This window comes from Ceratotherium simum, chromosome X (genome assembly GCF_057802395.1).
Source record: "Ceratotherium simum simum isolate JZ-2026a chromosome X, ASM5780239v1, whole genome shotgun sequence".
NCBI classification, from domain to species: domain Eukaryota; kingdom Metazoa; phylum Chordata; class Mammalia; order Perissodactyla; family Rhinocerotidae; genus Ceratotherium; species Ceratotherium simum.
In genome coordinates, this window is record NC_141940.1 from 113303512 (window position 1) to 113330276 (window position 26765).

Consider the following 26765-nt stretch of genomic DNA (forward strand, 5'->3'; position numbering starts at 1 on the left):
CAACACAGGGAGTAGGTCAGAGTTGTGAGAAGTAGAGACAGGGAGACGTGGGCTCCAACCACAGCTCCGTGGCTTATTTAACCTCTCTAAGCCCAGTTTCCTCATCTGTAAAGTGACTTTAATAATAGTACCTGTGTCATACCGATTTTTGACAATTAAAAGATGCACGTGTACACACATACTTACCCAAAGATGTGTATATATACACATAGCACAATGGCTGGTGTATAGACAGCACTCAGGAAGCATGGGCATAGTTTTGAGAGGTGTTAATGGAAGATTGAGCTCCAGATAATTGGGGGAGGGATGCAGACATGACTGTCAGAGCACATAAGGCACTAATAATTACCTCTCAAGCTAAGGCTCCCAGGAAGCCCATAGGTATGCCTCGGGGTCACCGTGGGGCTTAGGACACTGCCCCTCCACCCAGATCAGCTCCACTTCTTTCTGCTTTATACTGATAGAAGGTGTGTGGCGCTGGCTGTATGTATGTCTCACCTGAGGGGTTCTCAGCTGGGGGCGATCGTGCCCCTGAAGGGACATTTGACAATGTCTAGAGACGTTTTTGGTTGTCACAACCTGGGGGTGGGGATGGAGATTGCTACTGGCATCTAGTGGGTCGAGGCCAGGGATGCTGCTAAACATCCTACAGTGCATAGGCCAGCTCCACAACAAAGAATGATCCAGCCCCAAATGTCAGTAATGGCAGGGGTGAATGAATACATAGGCATATGTATATGGTGGCGGCAGGAGGATTCTGTGCACCACTTTATAAGAGTCTAGGAACAAAATTAGAAAGCCAGGGTTATATAGTACATCTGAAAAGAAGCACTTAGTTGCTGAGAGGTCCTTTAGGAATGGTGGGCCTGAGTCACCTGAGCCCAAGGGTGGAAGGAGAATAGTCTGCAGAGGGGAGGCACCATCCACTTGGATGGAGTGTCACGAGGGTTGTGTGTGGCTCCAAGCCTAACAGGATGATGGCACGGGGAAGTCAGTGTGGCCAGTATGAAGCAATTCTTTCTGGGGTCGGAGCTGTTCAGCTGGGGAGCAGACTGGTGGAGAGGGTCGGACAGCCTGCTGTGGAAGTAGGATCCGGACTGATTCTTTATCAGTAAAATGGTTGGTGCTGAAACAACTGCGTTGTAAAAATTCAAATCAAGTTCATTAGGTCGAGTGATCACACCACTGTGTGGCTCTCAGCCTGGCTTTGACTGAGAGAAGGTGTTTTCCTGGGCACCTGGAGCTGGCCTTGTAGCATAAGAGTATCATTGGAAAACTGGCCTGCATCTTACCCAGTCCACAGACCACTTAAGGATGCTTTTCCAGCTCAAGACTAAGTTTAGTATTGATCTGATCATATTTTTTCCTTACCATCAGGATCTAATTAGTTAACTCTTTAAGTCTCTGGTGAGAAATTGGCCTTTAATGTTAGGTTGAGTTGCCATGTTTATTGCTATTTCTGTAGGTCAAAAACAGTTGAATACAGGCATACTTTATTTTATTGTGCTTCACAGATGTTGCGTTTTTCACAAATTGAAGATTTGTGGCAACACTGCGTCGAGCAAGTCTATCAGCACCAGCAGCACTTGCTCATTTTATGTGTCTATGTCATATTTTGGTAATTCTCACAATATTTCAAACTTTTTCATTATTATTATCTTTGTTATGGTGATCTGTGATCAGTGATCTTTGATGTTACTATTGTAATTGTTTAGGGGTGCCACAAATTGCCCCCATAAAAGATGGCAAACTTAATCGATAAATGTTGTGTTGCTCTGACTTGTCCACCGACTGGCCATTCCTCCATTTCTCTCCCTCTCCTCAGGCCTCCCTATTCCCTGAGACACAACAATATTGAAATTAAGCCAGTTAATAACCCTACAGTGGCCTCTAAGTACTAGGCCTCTTGCACCAGTTAGCCAAGTTATGAATGCAAAGGAAAAGTTCTTGAAGGAAATTAAAAGTGCTGCTCCAGTGAGCACACAGATAAGAAATCGAAATACTCTCTGGCCATACCACCCTGAACATGCCTGATCTCAGAAGCTAAGAAAGCGCAATAGCCTTATTGCTGATATGGAGAAAGTTTTAGTGGTCTAAATAGGATATCAGACCAGCCACAGCATTCCCTTAAGCCAAAGCCTAATCCAGAGCAAGGTCCTAATCTCTATGAAGGCTGAGAGAGGTGAGGAAGCTGCAGAAGAAAAGTGTGATGCTAGCAGAGTGGTTCATAAGGTTTAAGGAAAGAAGCCGTCTCCATAACATAAACGTGCAAGGGGAAGCGGCAAGGGCTGATGTAGAAGCTGCAGCAAGTTATCCAGAAGATCTAGCTAAGATCATTCATGAAGGTGGCTACACTAAACGACAGATTTTCTTTTTCTTTTTTTTCCGAGGAAGATCAGCCCTGAGCTAACATCCATTGCCAATCCTCCTCTTTTTGCTGAGGAAGACCGGCTCTGAGCTAACATCTATTGCCAATCTTCCTCCTTTTTTTTTCCCCAAAGCCCCAGTAGATAGTTGTATGTCATAGTTGCACATGCTTCTCGTTGCTGTATGTGGGACGCCGCCTCAGCATGGCTGGAGAAGCGGTGCGTCGGTGCACGCCCGGGATCCAAACCCGGGCCACCAGTAGCGGAGCACGCACACTTAACCGCTAAGCCACGGGGCCGGCCCCTAAATGACAGATTTTCAATGTAGACAAAACAGCCTTCTATTGGAAGAAGATGCCATCTAGGACTTTCATAGCTAGAGAGGAGAAGTCAGTGCCTGGCTTCAAAGCTTCAAAGGACGGGCTGAGTCTCTTGTTAGGGGCTAATGCAGCTGGTGACTTCAAGTTAAGCCCATGCTCATTTACCACTCTGAAAATCCCAGGGCCCTTAAGAATTATGCTAAATCTACTCTGCCTGTGCTCTATAAATGGAAGAACAAAGCCTGGATGACAGCACATCTGTTTACAACATAGTTTACTGAATATTTTAAGCCTGCTGTTAAGACCTACTGCTCAGAAACAAAGATTCCTTTCAGATATTACTGCTCATTGACAATGCATCTGAGAGCTCTGATGGAGATGTACAACAAGGTTAATGTTGTTTTCATGCCTGCTAACACAACATCCATTCTGTAGCCCGTGGATCAAGGAGTAATTTTGACTTTCAGGTTTATTATTTAAGAAATATATTTTGTAAGGCTATAGCTGCCATAGATAGTGGTTCCTCTGATGGATCTGGGCAAAGTAAATTGAAAACCTCTGGAAAGGATTCACCATTCTAGATGCCATTAAGAAGATTCGTGATTCATGGGAAGAGGTCAAAATATCAATATTAACAGGAGTATGGAAGAAGTTGATTCCAACACTCATGGATGACTTTGAGGGGTTCAAGACTTCAGTGGAGAAACTAGCTGCAGATGTGGTGGAAATAGCAAGAGAACTAGAACTAGAAGTGGAGCCTGAAGATGTGACTGAATTGCTGAAATCTCATGATAAAACTTTAATGGATGTTGCTTTTTATGGATGAGCAAAGAAAATGGTTTCTGGAGATGAAATCTACTCCTGGTGAAGATGCTATGAAGATTGTTGAAATGACAACAAAGGATTTAGAATATGACATAAACTTAGTTGATAAAGCAGCAGCAGGGTTTGAGAGGGTTGACTCCAATTTTGAAAGAAGTTCTACTGCGGGTGAAATGCTATCAGGCAGCGTTGCATGCTACAGACAAATCAATGCGGCAAACTTTGTTGTTGCCTTAGTTTAAGAAATTGCCACCGCCACCCCAACCTTCGGCAACCACTGCCCTGATCTGTCAGCAGGCATACATCAAGGGCAAGACCCTCCACCAGCCAAAAGATTACGACTCACTGAAGGTTCAGATTATCGTTTTTTAGCAATAAAGTATTTTTAAATTAAGGTATGTACTTTTTTTAGACATAATGCTATTACACACTTAATAGACTACGGTATAGTGTAAACGTAACTTTTATATGCACTGGGAGACCAAAAAATTCTTGTGACTTGCTTTATTGCGATATTAGCTTTATTGCGGTGGTCCGGAGCTGAACCTGTAATATGTCTGAGGTATGCATGTTTTAGCGATTTCATATGGTTCCACCTGCTACAGAATTGAGAGTGACAATTTGTAATTTATGTAGAGGTTACTTTATGTTGTTCCTAAAGGAACTCTGTACAAATGCCGCATCCCTGTGCGAAATTCTGGATAAACTCAGCATCTGAAGCTAAGCTGTGTCAGAGAGGGAGAAATTCTCCCTTCTACCCTTCTTGTATTCTTATTGCTGGACTATTAAAATTGCCACAGGACCAGATTAACAGGAGAAAAACCCAATTTAATTCTGTGTGCACGGGAGAATCATGAAAATGATGCTCTCCAGGATGGGCAAAGCAGGCTGCTTTTATATCTTTTTACATAAAGAAACAGTAAATTTGTGAGGAATGACAGGACTAAGAAACTTATGTTCGAAGTATGTAATTAGTGAGGAATTTAAGCAGAGTTGAGGCAGTAAATTAGCAAGGTTTGTTTATGCAGCCATCTCGACCCTGAATTCCCCAGCTCTGATTAAGGATGCAGGGAGAGCACCTTTCACATGGGAGATTTATTTCCTGCTTTCAAGTGAAACAGAGAGGAGGGTCAAAAATGCCTTTTTTTCTGCATTGGCTGCTTCTCAAGTAACTTTAATTCAAAACAATCAATATGCCATTGTGGGATAATTTGGAGTGGCCTGCCCCAGGCCCCAACAGCTGTTACGTACATCATCAGCACCCAGCACTCACCAGGAGCCAGGCCTGGGCCAGCGTATCTAATAATGGACCTTCTTGCGACAGACATAAGACAAGCTCCACGTTTGAACACAGCAGTGTTTCCCTGGGTAGAAATGGGCTTGTCCTCACATTTTACATCTTCCCAGCAGCAGGAGAGATTCTTTTAAACCTTAAGAACCTCCAAAAAGACACCCCCTCTCCCCACCTGTTGGCTGACTTTGTTCCTCAGTATTTAAAAAGGAACTGGATGTAAATTATACCTCAGTGTAGGTAAATTTTTTTAAAAAAGGAACCAGGAACCTTGAAGACATTATGCTGAGTGAAATAAGCCAGACACAAAAGGACAAATACTGTAGGTACCTGGAATAGTCAGATTCCTAGAAACAGAAAGCAGAAGGGTGGTTGCCATGGACTGGGAGAGGCAGGAATAGGGAGTTAGTGTTTAACGGGTACAGGGTACTGGAGGTGTATGGTGGTGTTGCTTGCACCACAGTTTGAATGTACTTAATGCCTCTGAACTGTATACTTAAAAATGGTTAAGATGGTACATTTTATGTTACATATATTTTGCACAATAGAAAAAAAAGAGCCAGCTCATCCATTGCCATGTGCTAAAGCCAGATCCAACCCTGGTGTTCATCTAAAAAGAGGAAGTGGGAAAATGCCTAACACTCCATCCTTAAGTTGTCATCAAACTTAAGTGAAATCAGGACATGGCATCACCAGCTGGATGGACTCCTAAAATATTGTCCCTTCCACAGGGACATCTTACAGACACCGTATGTTCCTGTTAGGGTGAGAGGACTTCAGGGACTTGTGAATGTGTGAGAAGCCTTACATTTTTTCCTCCTGAAGGACGAAATTGTTTAACTTTTTGGAACTAGGTGTCTTAGGAACAGAGGGTTCTGTGGTCAGGCCCAGTAATCATCTTCTGGCATGTTTTTTATTTTCCAGAGCAACTTCAAAAGTGTATCCACAGTCTCCAAAGCATGTGAAGCAGCCGTACCCAGGGTCTCCTGTGAAATACCGCTCGCCTGCCCTTCCCAGCCAGGAAACACCCAAGAAGAAAGCTGAGAAAGAGAAGAGCAACAAGGAAAGGGAAGGTGCCCTGGCTCAGCAGGCAGCCGCCGCACACGGGGAGGAAGTCCCGGAGAAGCACGTGGCGGACAGGCATGCCACGGAGAAGCATGAGAAGCATGCAGCCGCAGGAGGGAGGGCCGAGAGCAGCGGAGGTAGGCCCTCCTTGCCGCCGCTGCCCCGGGCCTGGGCTTCCCCAGCCAGTTCTCCCTCTGACCCGATCCATGTGGGAGTTTCGTGTTTGGGGGAGAGAAGGGAATTTATTCGCTGAGACAGCTTCATGCCCTCGTGCTGCTTTCTCAGGCTTGCACGTTACCCCTGAATCCTTCCTCTCGGTCTCCTGAGGGTCCCCTGGTGAGGAGGCTTAGGGGCTGACGCTGCTCAGGGCCGCGGAAGCCCACAGGGGTACCGAGCTGCATCCAGCCAGCATCTGCACTTCCCACAGAGAGGGTCTTCCTTTAGTCCTTTAAGCTTCTGTGATGAATGGGGTGAGTTTGCCCAGATGGGCACAGTGGTGGTGGCTCCTGTGGGACTTGCTGGCGACCCCGTCTCTCCTCCTCACCTTTCTACTACCCTCCACTGTGGAAAGCATCCAGGGTCACGGCCAGCCCATTGCAGCTTCCCTGCTCAGTGGCTAATTGTGCTAGTCCTGGCAGCATTTCCCATCACCCCCTGGGTTGGATTTTTCTTTTCCAGGTGGCAGCTGCAGTGGGAGTACAATCACTATTTCACTTTCCTTGATCTTTTCTTCTGATGCAGGCTCAGGAAAGCCCACAGCAGGCACCACCGATGCAGGAGAGGCTGCGAAAATCCTTGCTGAGAAGAGACGACAGGCTCGGCTGCAGAAGGAACAGGAAGAGCAGGAACGGCTGGAGAAGGAAGAACAAGAAAGGTATGAGGGTGCTCAGAGTTTTATCATGATCTCATGTAAAAGGCTGTGGTGGAAAGAACAACTCGTCTTTCTGGTCTAGAGTTTTCATATTGATGAAAGCTTGGCAGAAGTATAGGTCTGCATGGCAGGTGTTCAGGAGACTGCATCTTCTATTAGATATAATTAACAGCGATGGAACTTTGCTCCTTTCAGACAACCTGGAATCTCATAGTTCCTGAATCTAGGTGTTATCGACAGCCCTCGTTTTCCTCTTGGACTCGAAGGCCAGCCAGGCCTCACAGAGCTATCAGGGGAGTTTGAACTTTGTTTATAAAATGAGGTTCTCCCTGAAAAGACAGGAGGTTCCAGAGGTAGAGGTCTTGATTCTGCTTCCTGAATCGTGTTTTTCCCCCACATTACCCTAACTCGCACCCCCAAGTGAGAGAGGAGGGTGGAGCAGATGCCCCTAGAAGAGGTAGAAGCCCACCTCATAGTCCACAAGATACGAGGTACAGGGACTTCCATCCTGGAGCACAACAGAAGACGTCTTGGCAGTGGTCCCTAAACTTTGGAGGGGGCCAGAACCATTGGGGGAATGCAGTGAAAACACAGAGGCCCAGGCCCTGTGCTGCTTCAATAGCTCCCAAGTTTGAGAACCACTGCGTTGTTAGTACCAGGGCACTTGTTCAAAATACAGACAGTTCTGCGTTTTCTGATCTTTGTATTCAGAGAAGAATGCATGTTGAGGGACAAGGCAGATTTTATCATTAAATTGCTAAAGGAACCTTTTAGGATGATTACAGAGTGCAATCCAATCCTGTTTTAGAGAATTAACATGACAGAAAGCAAGCCATGCTGCAGCACTTCAAGACCAGCACTGAATTTAGAGTCATAAATAATAGAATATTTGTGATCCTTGAGTGACTTTGGCAAGTCTTTTGTGGTCTCTGATTACAGGTTTGCTGATTTATTTTTAAAAAAGGGATGGGGGTGGGTCTGACTCGTCCCTTCTTCAAATTCTGGACTTCTCTGATGATTTTTCCTGCCTCCACCCTTTTGGTCAACAGTGGCAGATCTTTTTGTTGAGTGATGTGTTTTGGCTGGTTTGGGTGGGCCACAGGATGCATGAAGGGAGTTTGCAGGAGATGAAGATGAATCACAGGACTTCAAATGATAGGCCTTGGTGATTGCAGGCCCTGAGCAGGTAAGTAACGTGACTGTAGCTGTGTGCTTAGGAAGGTAAAGTTCTTGACCTTCCAGCAGCCACCCTCTCTCACATTTCCTTCACAGCCCAGCTCCTGAAGAATTGACTGTACTCCCTGTCTTCATTTCCTCAAATCACATTCAGTCTTCAAACCTCACACTCACCATTTCTCCTAATTGCCAGACTCTTAATCCATTTCTTTGTTGGCTTTGACCTTGTCAAGCTTGCCCTTACTTCTTTGGCCTCTCCTTCTCAGTGTCCTCTGTCCACCCCTCATCCCCTCACGTGTCACCTGGGCTCCCAGCCCTCAGTCTTTAGCCAGCTTCCCCTGACAAGCCCTCCCTGAACAGTGGTGCTCTGTCCTGCTCTGCCAGTGCCCCAGTCATGCTGCCAGTTTCCTCTGGCTTCAAAAGATTTGGGGCTCACATTCTACGCACTGGTTTCATGTTGAACATTTAGCGTGCTAAACCAACTCTGCTCTCATCTCCCTTTCTACCCTCATTTTCTCTTTGCCTTCTTCTAATGTCTGTTTCTGAAGCTAATTTCATCTTGCTTTGTAAACCTTCAATACTTTCTGGTACAAGGGAGGCACTAAATAACACAGGTGTACTGATGACTCCTGAGTCCATGCCTATGGCCTGGTCTCTTGCTGGGGCTGCGCTATCCAGTACCATAGCCTCTCGTGCCATGTGGCTACTGAAATGTAAATTCACTAAAATTAAGTAAAATTCAGTTCCTAAGCTGTACTAGCCACATTTCAAGTGCTCAATAGCTACATGGCTCGTAGCTACCATATTGGACAGCACAAATCTTGAGAACATTACCCTCATCACAGAAAGTTCTATCGGATAGCACTGGTCTAGAACCTAGAGGCTGTATTTCTAACTGCTTTATGCTTTCCTTTGAGTGTGTCCCCTACGCATCTCAAATTGAGCATTTCCAAGGCAGACCTTATTCTCTTTCTCCTAAACTTCCTCTTCCTTTCACAAGCTCTGTACCCCCATCTCTCCAGGCACCCAAATCAGAAGTCTCAGAGCCAGCTTTCAACTCCCCCCGCCCCTTCTGCTCAGTATCCCGTCAGTTGTCGGGTCCTTCTGGGCTGCCCCATAGCCTCTGTCCTCTCCCTTATCTTTCAGCCCTCCTCTCCTCCTGAGCTCTGGCCCCTGTTGTCTCTTACCTGGACTGTGTCTTGGGCGTCCCAACTGACCTCCCTGCTCTAGGTCTCTCGGAGCTTGTCTGCTGTCTGCACTGTGTCCCCAGTGACTGTTCTCAAATAAGTGTCATTGTCCTGCTCCCATCCTTTAACAAGCTGGCGACTCCCCTGCCCACAGGATCCATCCAAACTCATCAACAGGCCTTCAAGGCCGGCCGTGACCTGGCCACCACCTGCCCCTCTACCTCCAGCACCCTGGGCACAAGTGTGCAGAGCTCCTTGACATGGCCCCACCACGCAGCTCCGCGTCTCTACACCTCTGCTTTTCCTCTGCCCTATGTGGACTTGGGCTCCTTCTCACCAGACTCGTCTTCCTTTCTCCACACTCAAGTCAAGCCTTTCTCCCTCTCTGCAGTCTTTCTGCCCTGCACTTGGGAAAGAACTGACCTCTCCCACTCTTTACCCTTCTGGAACCCAGCTTTGGGCTGACTGACATAGCCTCGTTTGTTCACAGGCCTCCTTCCCCCTAGTAAGCACCTTACAAGGCTGGGATACAGTCTTTGGATCGCCTGTGCTGGCGCTCAGTAAATGTATGAGGAAGGCAGAGAAGGAGGAAGAGGCCCAACTAAGGAAGCATTGCAGTCATGGCTTAAGAGAAGGCAAGGGCTAACGCAGGATGGTGAAGGTAGACCTGGAGAAGCGAGGGTGAGTTCACGTCGGGGGTTCAGCTCCAGTCTGTGGACTCACACAGCTCAACAGAAACGGGCTGGCTCAAAGCTGATGCTAAGGTTTGATTCTAAAGACGTAGGAGAATGGTATACCCAATAACAGATAAAGGAAGGAGAGAAGGAGGTGGTTTTCGAGGATAAAAACTATCCATTTGGTTTTAGATAAACTAAGTGTAAGGTGCCTGCAATATGTCAAGGCAATTGGAAATGGAATTGCAGCCTAGAGCCTAGGTAAAAATGGGAACAATACGCTTGACCCAAAACTAGTTTTCCTCTCTCTTGCCAGAATATGAAGCTTTGCTAGCACCACGAGGGAGGTGAGAAAGGAAAGTACCAGACAGCCTGGGGCTGGAACACAGTGGACATGTCTTGGACTAAGATCATCCTCACGTCTGTTTTGTGCTTAGAGTCAATAGTTGAAGCCACAGAAATGTGGTTGCCACATGAGAGAATGTAGAGAAAAATAAAGATACTTGAGTAAAACCATGGAAAGCCAGTTATTGTCACAAACTGGTGAGGGAGACGCGATCCAAGTCAGGGATGAGATTACTCAGAACAAACGGGCTGACAAGGAGTCCAGACAGCTGGGACCTGGGAAGAAGAGCAATAGCTGGTCCAGTCCCCACTAGCAGTGACATCGGGGCTTTCTTAGAAACACGCAGAATAGGGCACAGCTCCTGGGCTTGTGCATAGCCCAAGATGTAAGTCAGGATTCTTGGAGTCGGGGCGAGAAACCCTAGACCTTGAGTCCACCCTGGGGAAGGCACTGGCAGAAACTAGCAAGCAAGAGATTTTACTGGCATTCCAAAATGGGTCACTTTAAGACATGTTAAAAAGCTAAAATAGCTTCTAGGGGCCTATGGAGAAAGATATTGAAGTCAGGCAGCACCCCCCCCCCCCCCCCCCCCGCCGAGCAAGGTCACATAGCCAGGCTGAAGCTTAGTGTCCACACAAGAGTTAGCACCAGGCCTGGCACCACAGGCAGAGGTCCTCATGCCGCTCAGACCTGGTGTCTCACTGGTGGAGCCTCCAGGTGGCAAGCTTTTGGAGTGAGAGCTGGGGCAGGCAGGGCCCATCCAATGTAGGGGGCGATGAGTGTGGTGGCAGCTGAGGCAGCGAGAGAGAGCCATGGCAACAGCCTCACACACGCAGGGTTGTGGAGAGGTCCTCACAGGAGGGATGTTTAATGCTGTCTCCACCGGCCAGACGTGTCAAGGCAGAGGAAAGGCTGTTGGTCTTGGGGTTTAGGAGATGAACCAAGATTTTGGAGGGAAATTGTGGAGAAGGGTGGAGACATAAGCCAGCTTGAAAGAAGTGAGAGGGTGGAGGCCCTGAACATCGGCTAAAAGTTAAGAGGCCGTGAGTGGAAGGCAGGGGAGAGGGGACCAAAAGGAGTTGTTTGGGATGCCTGAGACCTGAGTATTTTTGCAGGCCGTGCAAAGGTATGTGTAGGAGGGTGAAACGATGGAAGGAAGAGGGGAGAGTAGGCAGAACACGGGTGTGGGAGGGTGTGGAATTAGTAGCACAAGTAGTGACATATACAGTCCTTTGCATCTAAGCAAAGAAGGAAGGGGACAATTTCTGAGTAGTAACGCCACAGAGGAGAGAAGTTTAGGAAGCCCAGATTGGGTGGCCCCAGTCATCTCTGTAAAGTGATGGGCAATACCATCAACTAAAGAGGGTGTTGAAGACAGAGAGGTAGAGGTTGGACTGTTTCCGTAGGGATCCGGAGGATGAGGATAAAAGGCTGGATGTGGTAGCTGAGGCCCAGGGACAGGTGACTGGTCAGCCTTGTTTGGGTCCTACTCTAACCAGTGTTGGCAGCCTAGGAAGGGCCCGAGAGGTCCTGGGGGCCACCCAAGCCTGGAGTTGGGCAGTAGAGTGGCCTCCATGCCATCCTGGAAATGCTCATGAAGGGATGAGAGGCCAGAGGGCACTGAGAGAAGAGGGAGCAGCCACAAGTGTCTGCACAGTGCTACCGGGGCAGGTCAGGAGAGAAGGAAGCCAAGGGCGGGGTGAGAGCAGAGCAAAGAAGGTGAAATTTAGGATGTTGAAGGTTAAGCTTTTTTTATTTTTATTTTTTTTAGCATTTTTTAGCAATGAAGTATTTTTTAATTAAGGTATTACATTATTTTTTAGACGTAATGCTATTGCACACTTAATAGACTACAGTATAGTGTGAACATAACTTTTATATGCACCAGGAAACCAAAAAATTTGTGTGACTCCCTTTATTGCAATATTCGCTTTATTGCAATGGTCTAGAACTGAACCCGCAACATCTCCAAGGTATGCTGTATTTCTTGAGTACCTACTAGAACAGTACCAGGCACTGTTTTAGGTGAAGGTTAAGCTTTTTTTAATGAAAACTTTTAAGCACATAAGGCAGAGAGAACAGTGAAATCCACATACTGGTCCACAGATGGAACAATTCAAGGCTGAGCACGTGTCAGGGATGTGGTAGAAGGGTGGGACAAGATGGGGTGAGGTGCTGGAAGTTGAGAGATGAGAGTCGTTACCTAAAGACCCTCACTGATGGCTGGTGACAGGGATAAGGGATGCATCTGCTAAATGCTGAATGATGACCATGATGCACAGTTTTCTGGTACTTTCTACCTGGTAAGGAACAGGGATAGGTTGGGGGTGGGTGACAGGAACAAGGACGGAGAGGGTGACAATTGCATACATGAACTCTGGAGGGAACTTAGTGATGATAGCAAGGGCAGTGGGGTGGGGTGGCCTGCTGCAGAAGGGTGATGGGGAAACGACCAAATCCATGTTCTCTCTGGTTCATTATGCAGGAAGAGGAAGAATGTTCATCCTCAGAGAAGATTTTGAGGGACTTGGTTTCACACAGGGGAAGCCAGTTTTTACCTACTTTGGGGGAAGCGGAGTGTGGTTAATGGAGGGCATTTTGTCTGTAACAGGAGGGACAAGCAGGGGCTAATGGGCCTGTGAGGAGGAATTTATGCCGTGGGTGATGGTGAGGATTATGGAGACTTAGGGGCTGAGAGGATGCGTTACTGCGTGTGGGTGCATTGGGCACCTCTGAAGTTCTCATGGTAAAATGGAAGAGACAGTGGCTTTTCAGATCTGGAAGATGAAGATAAAGATGAAGTAGGTTATGCATTAATTCATACACAATGTATCCTTTCTGTATTAACTTCTTCTCTGGGACAGTCACAACCGGCTCCTTCAAAGAGGGCTAAGAACTGAAACAGTACTCTGATTAACCTTTGGATAAGTCTTGCTATTGGCACGTCCATTTTTGATAATCCTGTGTTGGGCGCCCTTAGTCTTTCATTGAAGAATGTAAGAACTGGTGTTTCTGATTAGGCCCCGTAATGCTCCAGAGTTCTCCAGAATATTTGTTAATAATTTCAGTTGTTCCAGCAATGCTTTTGGGCGCTGCTGCCTCTGCTAACACAGAATATGTTATCACGTACTGTTACAGTCTTAGGCTAATGTCTATAAGTAGTTCTTTACCTTTTAAAATATTTCTTTGGTGACACAATAGGCTATTGGCCTTCACACTTCTGAAGCCAACCATTAGGACAGAAGGATGCTCTTTTTTAAGTCTTGATCTATTTGTAACAGTATAACAGTACCCAGTAAGTCAGTGACACCTGCTTCCAAATAAAGGTAATTTCTGAAAAACATACAGATTTATAGATGCATTTAAAAGGGCATTGGGAGTTGCAGAGAGGATTCATTTTACATTGTAAAACAGACTAGCATTTGAGACTACCTAGGGCCAGGCATTGTGCTAAGCGCTTCTTGTGCATTATCTAATTCTCACAGTGGTGTCATGGAGCCAGTAGTATAGCTATTCCCATTTTTAAAATGAGCATGAGAAATGTTGAGTGACTTTCTAAGGAAGGTCACACAGCCAGTGGCCCAATCAGAATGCAGTCTTGGTCCTGCCCATATGTCACATTGCCAGTCAGTAACACACTGCCAGATGAGTATGATTACTTACATTTTTTTCATAGATGAGGAAAGTGACACACATGTGGGCAGGAAGAACATTAGAAATGTAAAAACAAGTGCTTAGACCTTACAGAATTTTCCCTCACTGCTTAGAGCTCTTTATCATTACATCACCAACCATTCGTCTCTAGATGAAAAATGTCTAACTGCCATTTTCTTTTCTTTTTTTTTTTTTGTGAGGAGGATCGGCCCTGAGCTAACATCTGCCAATCCCCCTCTTTTTGCTGAGGAGTACTGGCCCTGGGCTAACATCCGTGCCCATCTTCCTCCACTTTATATGGGATGCCGCCACAGCATGGCTTGACAAGCGGTGCATTGGTGCGCGCCTGGGATCCGAACCGGCGAACCCCGGGCTGCCGCAGCAGAGTGCGCGCACTTAACCACTTGCGCCACCGGGCCAGCCCCCATTTAATTTTCATATAGCAAAGAATAAAAGCTAAAATAGATTTTTAAAGATTGCCAAAAAAAGTGGAAAATAGATGCTTTAATTTCTGTATTAAATGTCAGGTTTCTGTTGAGTATTTTCTTCCATTTGCTGCTTCATAAGTCAAGTACCAATTAGAACCCAAAGGGAACTTTTTGAGCTCGTAGTCACTGCTTTCAAATTTCTGGCTGGCACAGTTGTGGCCATTGATACACTTCTAGTTTTTTTCTATCTTAAATTGGTTTTAATATTTATTTTGCTTAAAGAATTGTCATTAAATAAGAATGATGGGGCTGTGGTCATTTGTAGGTTGACTAGGGAACATGTGTGTCTTCATTACAATGCATTCACAAATCAATACATCATTATTCTTTGTATAACAGAATTTAAAGTCAACCCTGGTTAATATATTTTTTTTTGGTAAATATACGGACTGGAGTGGCTTTCCAGGAAGGATGAGTCATTTTCTTAAGATACTAATTCAAGTGCATGCATCTGTGTCACGCATTACACTCTACGGCAGCACACAGTTCTTGGCAGTTCGCCTTTTAAGCATATCGCCATCTTCTAACAACAGTTATGTTCTCAAAAGGCTGGAGAGAGAGGAATTGAAAAGGAAGGCAGAGGAAGAAAGACTTCGCCTAGAAGAGGAAGCCCGTAAGCGAGAAGAGGAAAAGAAGCGGCAGGAGGAGGAAGAGAAAAGAAAGGCAGAAGAGGAGGCCAAGCGGAAGGCCAAGGAGGAGCTGTTGTTGAAAGAAGAGCAAGAAAAGGAAAAACAAGAAAAAGAAAAGCAAGAAAAAGCCATGATTGAAAAGCAGGTGCTGTATGAGTCTTCATATAGACTTTCCTTAAGGGCCTTAGTTAGTATTAGGTAAAATTAGCTAAATTTGAATGACTCATAATATTTACTTGAAGTTTTTTCTTTAACAGAGCTGGTTATTAAATATGAGTTACTTTGGGCAGTAAAAACGAAGTCAGTAATGCTTGCTGTATGTCAGTTTGGGTTCCTCCAAAGGCAGACCCTGGGATGAGAATTTGGATGCCAGTAGTTTATTGAGGAGATCCCAGGAAGCTGGTAAGGGGGTGAGAGGAAAGCCAATGTAAGCACATTGATGAGTGGATTACCATGCAACTGGAACATACTCCCTTTGGGACTCTCTAGGAGACTGTGGAACATACCTTAGAATTCTCCCTCTGAGAGATGAGGAAACTGAGTTATTTATCTACCAACTCCTGCCTCTCATGGTTGAAAGTCAATCCTTGGGAAATTAATTTCCTGAAACTCCTGGCCACATGCACATTTCATGGCCAGAGACTGCCCTCGGACACAGAAAGACCTTGGCCATGTATGGGAACTGTCTGCAGGTGATTTACATGGTGGACCAAAGTTATATTGAGGGAGGCCCAACCGTGTCTGTTGTGTCATAGAGCAGGCTGTGTAAATCCACATTGAATATTGGAGCAGCACCTACTTTGGGGTAGAAGATGAGGTGGAGGAACATATGCAAACCCCAGGGAATTACTACTGTGTTTTCTTAGCTTAGTAAAGCCTATGCTTTGGTTTACCTGTTTCTATCAGAAGGAAGAAGCAGAAGCAAAGGCCCAGGAGGCAGCTAAACAGATGCGTCTAGAAAGAGAACAGATCATGCTGCAGATTGAGCAGGAGCGTCTTGAGAGAAAGAAGGTAAGGGCTAAGGGATCAGGAGGACTTAGGATGAGGCAGGGACAGGAAGTGAATCCAGTTCTGTTCTGCAGCTGTTGGGTAGAGTGATCTTAGAATTGTCAATTAGGTCAAGTTCATTGATACTGTTCAAATCTTCTATACCTTTATTAGTTTTCTGTCATCTTGTTTTGTCAGTTAACTGTGAGAGATGTGTTAAAAGTTCCATCCGTGATTATGAATTTGTCTGTTTCTTCTTCCAGTTCTATCAGTTTTTGTTTTACATATTTTGAAGCTCTTCTGTTAGATGAATATATATTTCAAATTATTGAATTTTCCTGTTGAACTGATCCCTTTATCATTATGAAATGTCCTTCTTTATCTCTTTAATACTTCTTGTCTTAAAGTCTGCTTTGTCAGCCTTTTTATGATTAGTATCTGCATGGTAAATCTTTTTCCATCCTTTTGCTTTGAACCTATGTCTGTCATTATAAGTGTGTCTCTTATATGTAGCATGTAGTCAAGATTTGTTATTTTAATCCAATTTGACAGTCTTTGTCTTTTAATTGGGGTGTTTAGTCCACTTAAATTTAATGTAATTTTGGATAAAGTTGGGTTTAAGGAGGTTGATTATAAAGGTCCATTCTCATAATGTCCTAGCTCCAGCCAGGGCTTTGTACTGCTGTAGGCCTGGGAGCCAGGAGACTGATCTGTGGGCTCCTCTCCTGCACCTCAGCCTGGCTTTCTAGAGGGTGGTCCTCTGGAATGTAGGTGGTGATTTGTTGATTTCTAGGTAACCTAAGAATAAAGATGGGATATAAATTGAATATTGATTTAGATATTTATTGATTCACTTCTCAGGCATTTGGCCTTGTTCATGGGGCAGAGATGTACATCTGCAAAACCAGTGGAAAACCTTTCTATACTCATTATCCTCTGCTGACATTTCTCTTTTACTAGTTTTCTGAGAAATGTGAAATTGCATATAAACCCAGCTACTTTTATGTTATTGGTCTTGTAGTCCTCTTATCTGGTTCTTTTTGGTTTCTAGAGAATAGATGAAATTATGAAGAGAACAAGGAAGAGTGATGTGTCTCCAGAAGTGAAGGTAGGCGTTCAGAGTACCATTTTAATAGTTCATGTACTGAGAAGAAAAGAATGGCAGGATACATTCAGTGAAATTGTAGGTCTCAGAAAGGATTAGCCAGAAAAAATGGGCTCTTCCTGCTTTGTTCTTGGCTAGATTAAGGAGGCTATAGGTGCCTGAAAGGAAAGAGGAGTCTAAGAGAGGAGTGTCAGAGATGGGGTGGTAATAAAAAGTTTCTTCAGAGAAATGGGGTGAGGATGCAGGGAGAAGCACAATAGTCCATGAATAAAAAGGAGGATAGTAACATATTAGTAAGGGAAGCACAGCTCATTTGTAATAAGCTCAGAAGATTCAAAGAATTACCATGGAACAGGCAGATGGCCCAGCACGGTTCCAGATATCCCCTGATGCTTTCCAAAAGCATTTGCCTTTCTATGTCAAGTCAGCCTTTCCTCTATTTGTTTTCAGAAAGAAGACCCAAAAGTGGAGCTGCAGCCTGCTGTGTATGTGGAAAATAAGATAAAACCAGTTGTCCCCAACAAAATAGGTGAGTGTGAGGTCTGGCTCTTGGGTTCTTCCTTTCAGCAGGTGAGGGCTCATAGCGCTTCCTGTGGGGGACAAGCACCCGTGGGTCCTAAGAGCGTTACTGCTGCAAGGGGCCTCTGCAGTTTGCCCTCCCTGGTGGAGTCTCCATCTCCAGCACAGGTCTGTCAGGTCTCTTTGGAAACCACTGGGTTCCTTGGTTACTCTAATAATCCCAGTGCGAGAACCGGCCATCTGCTGACCCATGCTGCTTTCCAGGGGGCTTAACTGCTGCTGGTCGGGTTCCATTAAGAACTGACTCTGCTGTGCTATGGCGGTTTCTTCTGTCTTCCAGACTTCTGGGTAGTCCAGCTCTTTTCTCTCATGTATATTTAAAACTCCTTAGGTTTGGCTATTTCATGGCAGCCAAAGTCAGAAAAGGCATATCCATCTTAAAGTCACTCTTCACATTTATCTTTTGCATTATGACTCAAGAAAATGCTACACAGAGCCTGGGGACCTGTGCAGTTTATGACACCAAGCCTCCTGGGTGGGTCATGAGCCCTGCACAGACACTGCTAATGTCTTTTGTCTAATCTTTCCCTGTGTTATGGTGATTACATGGGGTTCTTTTTGCAAAAGATGCTGCATTGTTGGTAAAGCAGAGGATTAATTGCCTCGACATATATATTTCCCCTGTTATTTCATTGTTTTGGATATTGTATGATTAACAGAATGATGTTGTGTTCTCAATCAGAAATCAATGGATTGAACACCTGCCAGGAAGTAAATGGTGTGGGGCGCACTGCCCCGGAAACTTTTCCCCGAGAGATTTTCTCCAATGGGCTTAAACCAGTTGGGGGACTTGTTCATCTGGATGCCCTTGATGGGAAGTCGAACAGTCTGGATGATTCCACTGAAGACGTTCAGTCTATGGATGTGAGGTAAGTCCATTTCTTTTGCATTTGAGCCTCATCTCTTCCCCAGACACCTCAACTGCCTCTTAGTTGATTTCTTCGTCTTTTACACACCCAAATCACCTAAAGTAGGTTCAGTTGCCATTCAGGAAAGCTGGTGTAATCAGTGGTGTAATATCAGTGTCTTGGGTCGGGTTCGCTAGAAGTAGAGCCTGGGACAGGGATTCTAGGGTGTGGGATTTAGCGGCGAGAGCTCTCAGGAGAAAGGGGAGGCGGGAAGCAGAATAGGGCAGGGGAAGTCACTAAGCAAGGAGGCGGTCTCAGCTGGTCTCACGGGAGCTCTGGAGGATGAATTTCTACCAGAGAGTGGTCTGATTGAGATAAGGGAGGTTGCCGCTATCCATCAATCATTGACTCTGGGCCACCCAGGGTGGGGAATGCAGGTATAACTTTTGTGGACGTAGGGCTCCTGTCAGCCAAAGGCAGTTGTCCAGAGAAGGGGTGGCAGCTGTGAGTCCTTAGCAGCTGGGAGAAAGGTGCACCCACGGGTAAGGGGATCTGGGTGGGGCACGGGACAAATATGTCCAGTGTCTCATACTTAAGTGAACTTGTCATTAGAGACTTGATAAATTAATTTGCTTTCAGATCCTAAAAACAAGGAATTCTTAAACTGGTATGTGTGTGGATGACATCACCTGGTAAATTAATCCCAGCCAGAAGGAGAACTCAGTTAGCACGGGGTTGGGGCAGAGGCACTGGAACCGAGAGCCTTGGGCAGGGCAGTTGGAGTTGCGGGTGGCTCTCTGAGTCAGGAGGGAATGACACTGTTTTGCAAAAGCTCTCCCAGAGCTCCAGTCTGCCAGAGCTTACCCTTCTCTTCTAGGCGGTAAATTCTCAGCTTAGTCTGGTGGGGAGTGGGGGGAGGGGGAGGAAGGTCTTTCCTAGTGCATGCTGATTGTAAATATCCCACCTTGTGCTCCCTGGCCTTGAGCCAGATATGTGAAAACCCAGGGTCCAGCAGCCCTGTCACCAGTAGAACAAGTCCTGCACAGAAGGACAGCAGGGCCTCCTCAGCCCTTGCCTGGGTCTCCCCTGCCACCACCTGCCACTGTCATGGCTTCCCTAACTGGCACCACTTTGCCCCCAGGAGAACACAGCTGAGGCATCTTAAGGGTTAACACAACATTCCCTGTCCCCCCCACCATGTTGAGCCAGCTGTGCTTATTCTTTATGTCTCTGAGGGAGGGGACAAGACGTGGCACCAGCCAGGGTTCAAGAAGGTGAAGGGGCTTTGTGTGTGCACTGAGTTCTCCCTGTGGCCTCTCCTGGGGGCGGTACCCAAGTTTGTGGTGGCATTCTCTCCTCCCCACGCTCTGACCAGCTGTTTAAACCCAGGCAGTGGAGGTGCGGCAAGGTGGAGACGGGGCTATGTTTCTGCTAATGAGGCAGTTTTATCAGGTTCCAGCCACCAGAAGTGGTGTTAGGTCAGCTGCTGCTCCTTAACTAGGCTCACGTGTGAGGGAGACGGATCTTCTGCAGTTCAACTGGTTTTTCTAGATTGTTCTCTAAGATCTTATGGAGGAAAAAAAGAACAGATGAAGCTTAACAGCAGCCTTACTCTGGCTGTTGAAAGAGACTCCAGGTGACAGGCCCTCGAATCCCAGCCCACCCCTCAGCTAGGCCTGTGGCTGACAGCTTTGAAACTCCTCCTTCCATCTCTAGGGAGAGGAGAGAGAGAGAAAACCAGGCAGGGCTGGGCAGAAGCGGGATAAGTCAGGGTGGAGTGGAAGCCTCACTTTAGAGAGGGAGCAGTGGGAGAGATTCACTCTGCAGGTGACTGGGTGGGTAATGCGGTCCTTGATAATGATGGCCCCAACCTTAACTGAGCACTTAGTCCAGGCGGCTCCACAGAACTCTTCCCCAGCATGATCACATCACACTTACAGGAGCCCTGGTAGGACGAAATGATTGTTCATCCCATTTTACGGTGGAGGAAACTGAGGCCGGGGGAGGAAAAGCAGCTCCCCCAAGGTGGCACTGTGCGAGGAGCCCTGTGCCCTTCCTCAGCTTGCTTTTAACTTCTAGCATTTGCTTTCTGTTTGGGTTTCCCATTTTGAAGGTTCTGGAAGTGCTTGGCTTCTCTCTAGTAGAGTGCTGCTGCCTGTGGTTTTCATTTTCTTTCTTCCTGTGGGCAGTGTGCACTTGGCCTTCAAAGCCCTGCTCAGTCCACTTCCTTTGTTCTCATCCACCGGGGTCTCGTGTCTATTAGTGTCTCATATTTGAACTAACTTGTATTTTTCGCAGTGTGTCGCACACAACTCTAAATCCATCTTCTCTAGAAGAGTCGCATAACGAAATATTACAAATAGAGTTAATAGTTGTGTCTGTCTATCTCTCTCTCCCTCTCTCTTGCTCCCTCCCTCTCTCTCCCTCTCCTCTCTCTCTCTCTCTTTCTCTTTCTCTTTTTCCCTTTATCTCCTTCCCCCCAGTCCTGTTTCAAAAGAAGAGCTTATCTCCATCCCAGAATTTTCACCAGTGAGTGAAATGATTCCTGAGGTGTCTCTGGACCAAAACGGAACTGGTAATGCCCGAGCACTTCAAGATCTCTTAGATTTCACCGGCCCCCCCATGTTCCCCAAGAGATCCAGTGAGAATCTCAGCCTGGATGACTGTAACAAAAACCTGATTGAAGGATTTAACAGTCCTGGCCAAGAAAACACTCTGAACACCTTCTGTTGACAAATACAACATCTCTTTAATGAAAGGTATAGTCTTTTGGTGATAGTCTAAATCCATAACTCCCTACCCGGGGCTTGTAAAGATAGGATAAACATCACTCAGCCTCCTGGATGGTCAGTTTTATTTGAAAAATACCAACATGAATATGAATATATGGTATATATTGCAGCACGCACAAGAATTGAGATGGATATCAAGTAAATCCTTCATATGAGAGCCTGCAGCACCACACCCCACGTGCCCGCCCGCCCCTGCTGTGTGGGGTGTGTGGATGGGGTGTGTGTGAGAAGCACTGGCTAAAAGTTTGACCCATCATCTGTCTCAAGTAGCATCTTTTTTAGAGGCAAAGCGAGAGCGCTCTACGTAATAGCGGTACAAGGCAGTGTTTTTTTTTGTTTTTTGTTTTTTTGTAATTTTATTTATCTATTTTTTCCCAAAGCCCCAGTAGATAGTTGTATGTCATAGCTGCACATCCCTCCAGTTGCTGTATGTGGGACGCGGCCTCAGCATGGCTGGAGAAGCGGTGTGTCGGTGCGCGCCCGGGATCCGAACCCGGGCCGCCAGCAGCGGAGTGCGCGCTCTTAACCGCTAAGCCATGGGGCCGGCCCCTAGGCAGTGTTAATAAAATGAATTTCTCCCCTAGTTTTATTCAGTGACATGCATATACTATCTAGAATCATTCGTATAAATTGATGAGTATTGGGCTAAATGATTTGCTGTTCTATTGACCCGTTCTTGATTCTTTCAAAGCAAACATCTGTTCTTGGATCACACCTGAGGGAGTGGGGGAAAGAGGGAGGAACTGAAGTTTGTGCCCTGAAGCTTTTCTTCCCCACTTTTGACCTTTTTTCTTGCCACAATGCTTCTAGAAGCTCTTCTCATTTGTTAAGTTATATCTCTGGGTTATAAACACTCTGCACTTATGTGCACTTAGTTATACACACCTCACATTGGATTTACTTCAGTTTGGGGCTTCTTTTTGAATGGTGAAAACATCACTAGAATCTATCATCAAATCCTTTCAGGGGCCGGCCCTGTGGCTTAGCAGTTAAGTGCATGCGCACCGCTACTGGCGGCCCGGGGTTTGGATCCCAGGCGCACACCGACACACTGCTTCTCCGGCCATGCTGAGGCCGCGTCCCACATACAGCAACTAGAAGGATGTGCAGCTGTGACATACAACTATCTACTGGGGCTTTGGGGAGAAAAGGGGGAAAAAAAAGGAGGAGGATTGGCAATAGATGTTAGCTCAGGGCTGGTCTTCCTCAGCAAAAAGAGGAGGATTGGCATGGGTGTTAGCTCAGGGCTGATCTTCCTCACACACACAAAAAAAAAATCCTTTCATAACTTAATAATTCCAATTGCTCCTCCCACTTTAGACTCTTAAAAACATTTTTGTATTCTCAGCATTCTCTCAGTCACTTTATTTTTTATGGTGCTCCACTCCTGTAACAGAACTTCAATGCTTGATAAGATTTAGTTCAACCTTTCTGTTCCTCAAATGAGGGACCAGGTTGGGGAGGCCACACAGCCCAGGTCGCTGTGTTTCGTGTACTTATTTCTCCCTGACCTCAGCTATTGCGTGTAAACAGTGCACTTGAGAGTTTGCTTCTCTCGGCTCTTGGAAAAGCACTTGTGGTCCTTTTGAGAGAACCACCTTTTGAGAGGACGTGAGAGGGAGTGTGTGTTGGGTAATTTTTAGAATAAACCATGTCCCTGGTTTGGAAGAGCAACTGCCTTCTTGGACACACAAAAAAACCAGTTCACCTGAGCATTCTAGTTCCCTGACAGTTCTATAGCTTAATACTTGGTAAGAGGTTTCTTTTGTTGTTAGCATACCTTGAACCCTTCTGTTCACTGACCTCACTATCCAGGAAGGACCAGAAAATCCACAAAACCGTGGAGAGAATTCATGGCTCCTCAAATCTGTTTCCTTCGTCTCTAACTTGAGTGTAAAATCCCTGTCCAAACAGATAAAAAAAATCTTGCCTAGATAATTTTCTTCACACTGCTTGTATTTTAATTTGTCAAACAGTCTAGTTCTCAAATTCTTCTCAACCAGAGGTGGTACAACCCCCACTGGGGGGCATTTGGAAACGGGTTGGGGGTTTTTGTTGTCACAATGGCTGGGGGCAACACTGGCATTTGGAAAGCAAAGCTTGGGACATTAAATATTCTGCAGGTTTTAGGACAGTCCCACACAAAGAAAATTTAGCCCACCTAAGAGAATAGTCCTACACAAAATCCTATAGCACTTCCATTGAGAGAGAGACTCAACTGAAAACAGAATTACCAAGAAGGTAGAAAGTCCCATACTGTGTGATCATTTTAATAAGAGAGAATAGATACTACATATTGCAAGGGATATATAGGCAGCCTCTTCATTGGTCTCACCTGATTCCGTTTTTGAATTGACACAGGTGGTGTTTGGAGAACATGTGAAGATGCTGGTAGTCAAATCCCAGCAACCAGCCGTCTGAAGAAGCTTCTGTTGTCCTTAACCACTGGATTCCAAATTATTAGTTTGAAATGTAGCTGTATTCCTAGTTAATATGTCATACACTGGCCACTCTTGGGAGAACCTTGAGATGTTGGCCTTGTCGGGCTTTAGCGAAGTTTCATGTTCTGGTTCTATTTATGAGCTTCAGCTGCTGATACAGTGCTTCCTGAACTACTCTATGATCATAGTGATCCTCCGAATAACCCCAGTGATGCCGGCTTGGAAATTCACCTTATAACACTTCTTCTTCCCAGAGTTGGAGCACATAAACATTTAGATGTCTTTTCCTGTAAATATTCTAGACATTTACCCAGACTCTACTTAAACGTATACTGAACTTGGGCTGCTTATCTCCCTGTCTATGTTTAGAAGAAGAAATTCAGGAGGGTTCCCCCCACCTCCGGGTTTCTTTGTTGGAAGTTACTATCACGAAGCTGTTTTTTATTGTTAAGCTTAGCCACCTGCAAAATGCATTGCTCCACATTACTCCTTGGGGGTCTAGAGGAATAAGTCTGGTTGAGTAAGGAAGCCATTAAACAGTGTGGAATGATTTCTGTTCCCTTATGCATATTCTTATAGACATGGCACCTGAATCTAGCAAGGACCTTTTCATGTTGCACCTTAAAATCTTTAAGCTATAGTCACTCCAAACCATCAAGTGGCTTTTGGACTGAATGAATTGTGTGTCTCATGCACAGGTGGTTGGTGTTCATGTTGTTGCTGTTGTTTTTCTCTTGGATCTTGGAGCTTTTGTTTGTTTGTTTGCTCCTGTGTTTGCTCACCTCTAATAAAACCAGGCACAAATGAAAATCATAGTGCTCTGAAACAAGGAGGCCCTGAACTGGACCCAGTATGTCACGTGAACATAAAAACATCTGAACGGGGGACAAATGATGCTAGAATGTATACTCCATGCATTTTATGCCATCTAATAATCTGTTTTCTTAATTTTGTTTCTTGTGGTGAAATGTGACTTTCCGATTAAAACGACCTTTTCTTCTTTGACACTTTTTTTTTGAGTTGTACAATAAAGAGTTTGGAAAGATTCATAATTCTGACTGAGATTTGCAACCAGGAGATATAAAGAAGTCTCAACAGTAATCTTGTTCATGTGCTTCTAACACCAGTTTAAGACTTTATTAGTTATGGAAACTGTGTATGATTGTGTATGTGTATATACTAAATAAAACACATGCCTCCAATTATGCAGTGCCATTGATCTTGAATATCGAGGGGAATCCCTTCTATGACAAGCACACAGAAAATGATAGCATGGTCTGTCTTTCAAAAAAATGCCTCGCCATCTTTCTTACAGCTTTATTTTGCTGTCTGTTTTGTTGTGATCTGTTGTACCTCACAGCACCATTGTGACTGTGGTGATGCCTCATTTGCATGATGTGTATGTTGTGTTCAATGTGAAATACATTTTCATTGCGGAGTCTGATGGTGTGCTAGTGTTTTGTTTGTTTCTGTAGGATCAATGAAGAAATGTGCTGAAACCAAACCAGATTTTTTAAAACCTATGTGGAAAAACAACAAAAATCCTATGCGGGTGTCCTTTCCCTGTCAAACTTGTTAAAATTCCTCTGTTGTCAGTTCCAAGTGAAGCCAACTATGGGAATAAGCTTAATCGATGAGCTGCCTGTAGGGCATCATGAACTTCTAAGTACAGTCAAGTTGCTGTACTTTCATACCGCTAATGTGTGTGGGATTTCTAGCTAGCTTAAATGTGGTTAAGCTTAGCGTAATCTATGAAAACATTCCACATAGCAATCTGGCATTTAAACAAAATTATGATGGGAATGGTGACCGTTATTTTCCAGTACGCTGAAACCCAGACCAGCTTTTTGTATCTAGTTCTCAGCTTGTCTACCGCCTGGGAGACAGTACCAGCCAAGACCAGGAGCCAGGGGGTGGGGACAGGACTGGAATAGGGATGTTGGAACCCTTGTGGTAACTTCTGGGCTGCCGTCTCCAAAGCCAAGGGCCGGGTCAATGCAGCCCTGCCCAGCTCTGCTGACAAAGCCTCTAATGAGGGCCGGGAGTGGACATCCTAATTCTCCGTATGCTGGCCTTTGGCAGTGGCATTATGTACGAGTAGCTTCTGTCATCGTGAGCTCTGGCCAGAGGGTCACAGTGGTGGCCAGTCACTCCTAAGAGCAATTTCTATTTTGTGAACATTCTAAATTGTTCTTAGTATGTTCAGGTTTCCTATTAATCAAATACTTTTGTAAACTAAATTTAGAAAGCAAATGTAGAGAATTAATTTGTTTTCTAGAGGTATACTCATTACATTGGGGCACAACACAGGGTGACCTCCATCCCTACTCTTCAGCATCGTTCAGGAAGCACAATTATGTAAGAAAATGGAGTGAGAACTCTTAGAAACATTAGAAAAGAGAAGCCTTTACAGGTAGTCTTTTTTGGGGAACCCAAAAGAAACAACTGAAAAGCTTAGAATAATTTCACAGGGGAGCCAACTACTAAATAAAGACAAATCAATAGTTTTCTTACACATAAACAGGAAATAGATCCTAACAAAACTCATAAAATTCCTGGAAATAACAAGCCGTGTCTAACACTTGACTGGGGGACATTAGAGTAGATGTAAATGGAAAGCCATGCCATTTCCCCGAATGAGAAAACCTATACATGTGAAGAAGACCAATAGCAGGTGGCTCTTGCATTTGTGCAGTATTTGTAAATTAAATGACGTTCCAATCAATACGGTGTCTTTTTTACAACTTGAAAATATAACTGTACAGTTCATGTAGGAAAGTGAACACAAAGCTAAGAAACTTACAAAATGAATTTTTAAAAAGGGAGAATTTCTCCCGTCAAATAGAATATGTGATAAAATTTCCGTGACTAAAACAGTATAGTCTGATAGAGAAATAGACAAAATTTGGACTAGAAACAGATCAGTGACATACCCAAGAGATAAGAATTCAAGGTATGATGGGGCTGGGGTGGACCATTTGTACCTGTAGAAAGATAGCACGTGGTTTAGTGTTTCCTGAGGGTCAGTTGAGTTGAGCATCTCTGATGGGGTGGAGATAAGGGCCCGGAAGTCAGTGAGGAAACGATAAAGACAGGAGTGGGGTCCAAGGTGTGGGTACCAAGT

The 26765-nt window shown here is 45.2% G+C and overlaps 1 protein-coding gene across 3 annotated transcripts in view; it reads left to right on the top strand.

Moving 5' to 3' along the window:
• Positions 1-25082, top strand: part of MAP7D2 (MAP7 domain containing 2) — a 105063-nt gene extending 79981 nt beyond the window's left edge. For 2 of the 3 annotated variants that reach the window (XM_004435179.3, XM_087427565.1), the window contains exons 9-17: positions 5724-6001; positions 6606-6738; positions 14809-15034; positions 15796-15900; positions 16928-16984; positions 17432-17510; positions 18243-18429; positions 20892-21167; positions 23562-25082. In XM_004435179.3, coding sequence (XP_004435236.1) covers positions 5724-6001; positions 6606-6738; positions 14809-15034; positions 15796-15900; positions 16928-16984; positions 17432-17510; positions 18243-18429; positions 20892-21141 — 1315 coding nt within the window. In that variant the 3' untranslated portion in view covers positions 21142-21167; positions 23562-25082. The remainder of the gene's footprint in view (positions 1-5723; positions 6002-6605; positions 6739-14808; positions 15035-15795; positions 15901-16927; positions 16985-17431; positions 17511-18242; positions 18430-20891; positions 21168-23561) is intronic. The other variant, XM_087427566.1, reaches the window with a different exon arrangement.
• Positions 25083-26765: the final 1683 nt, after the last annotated feature.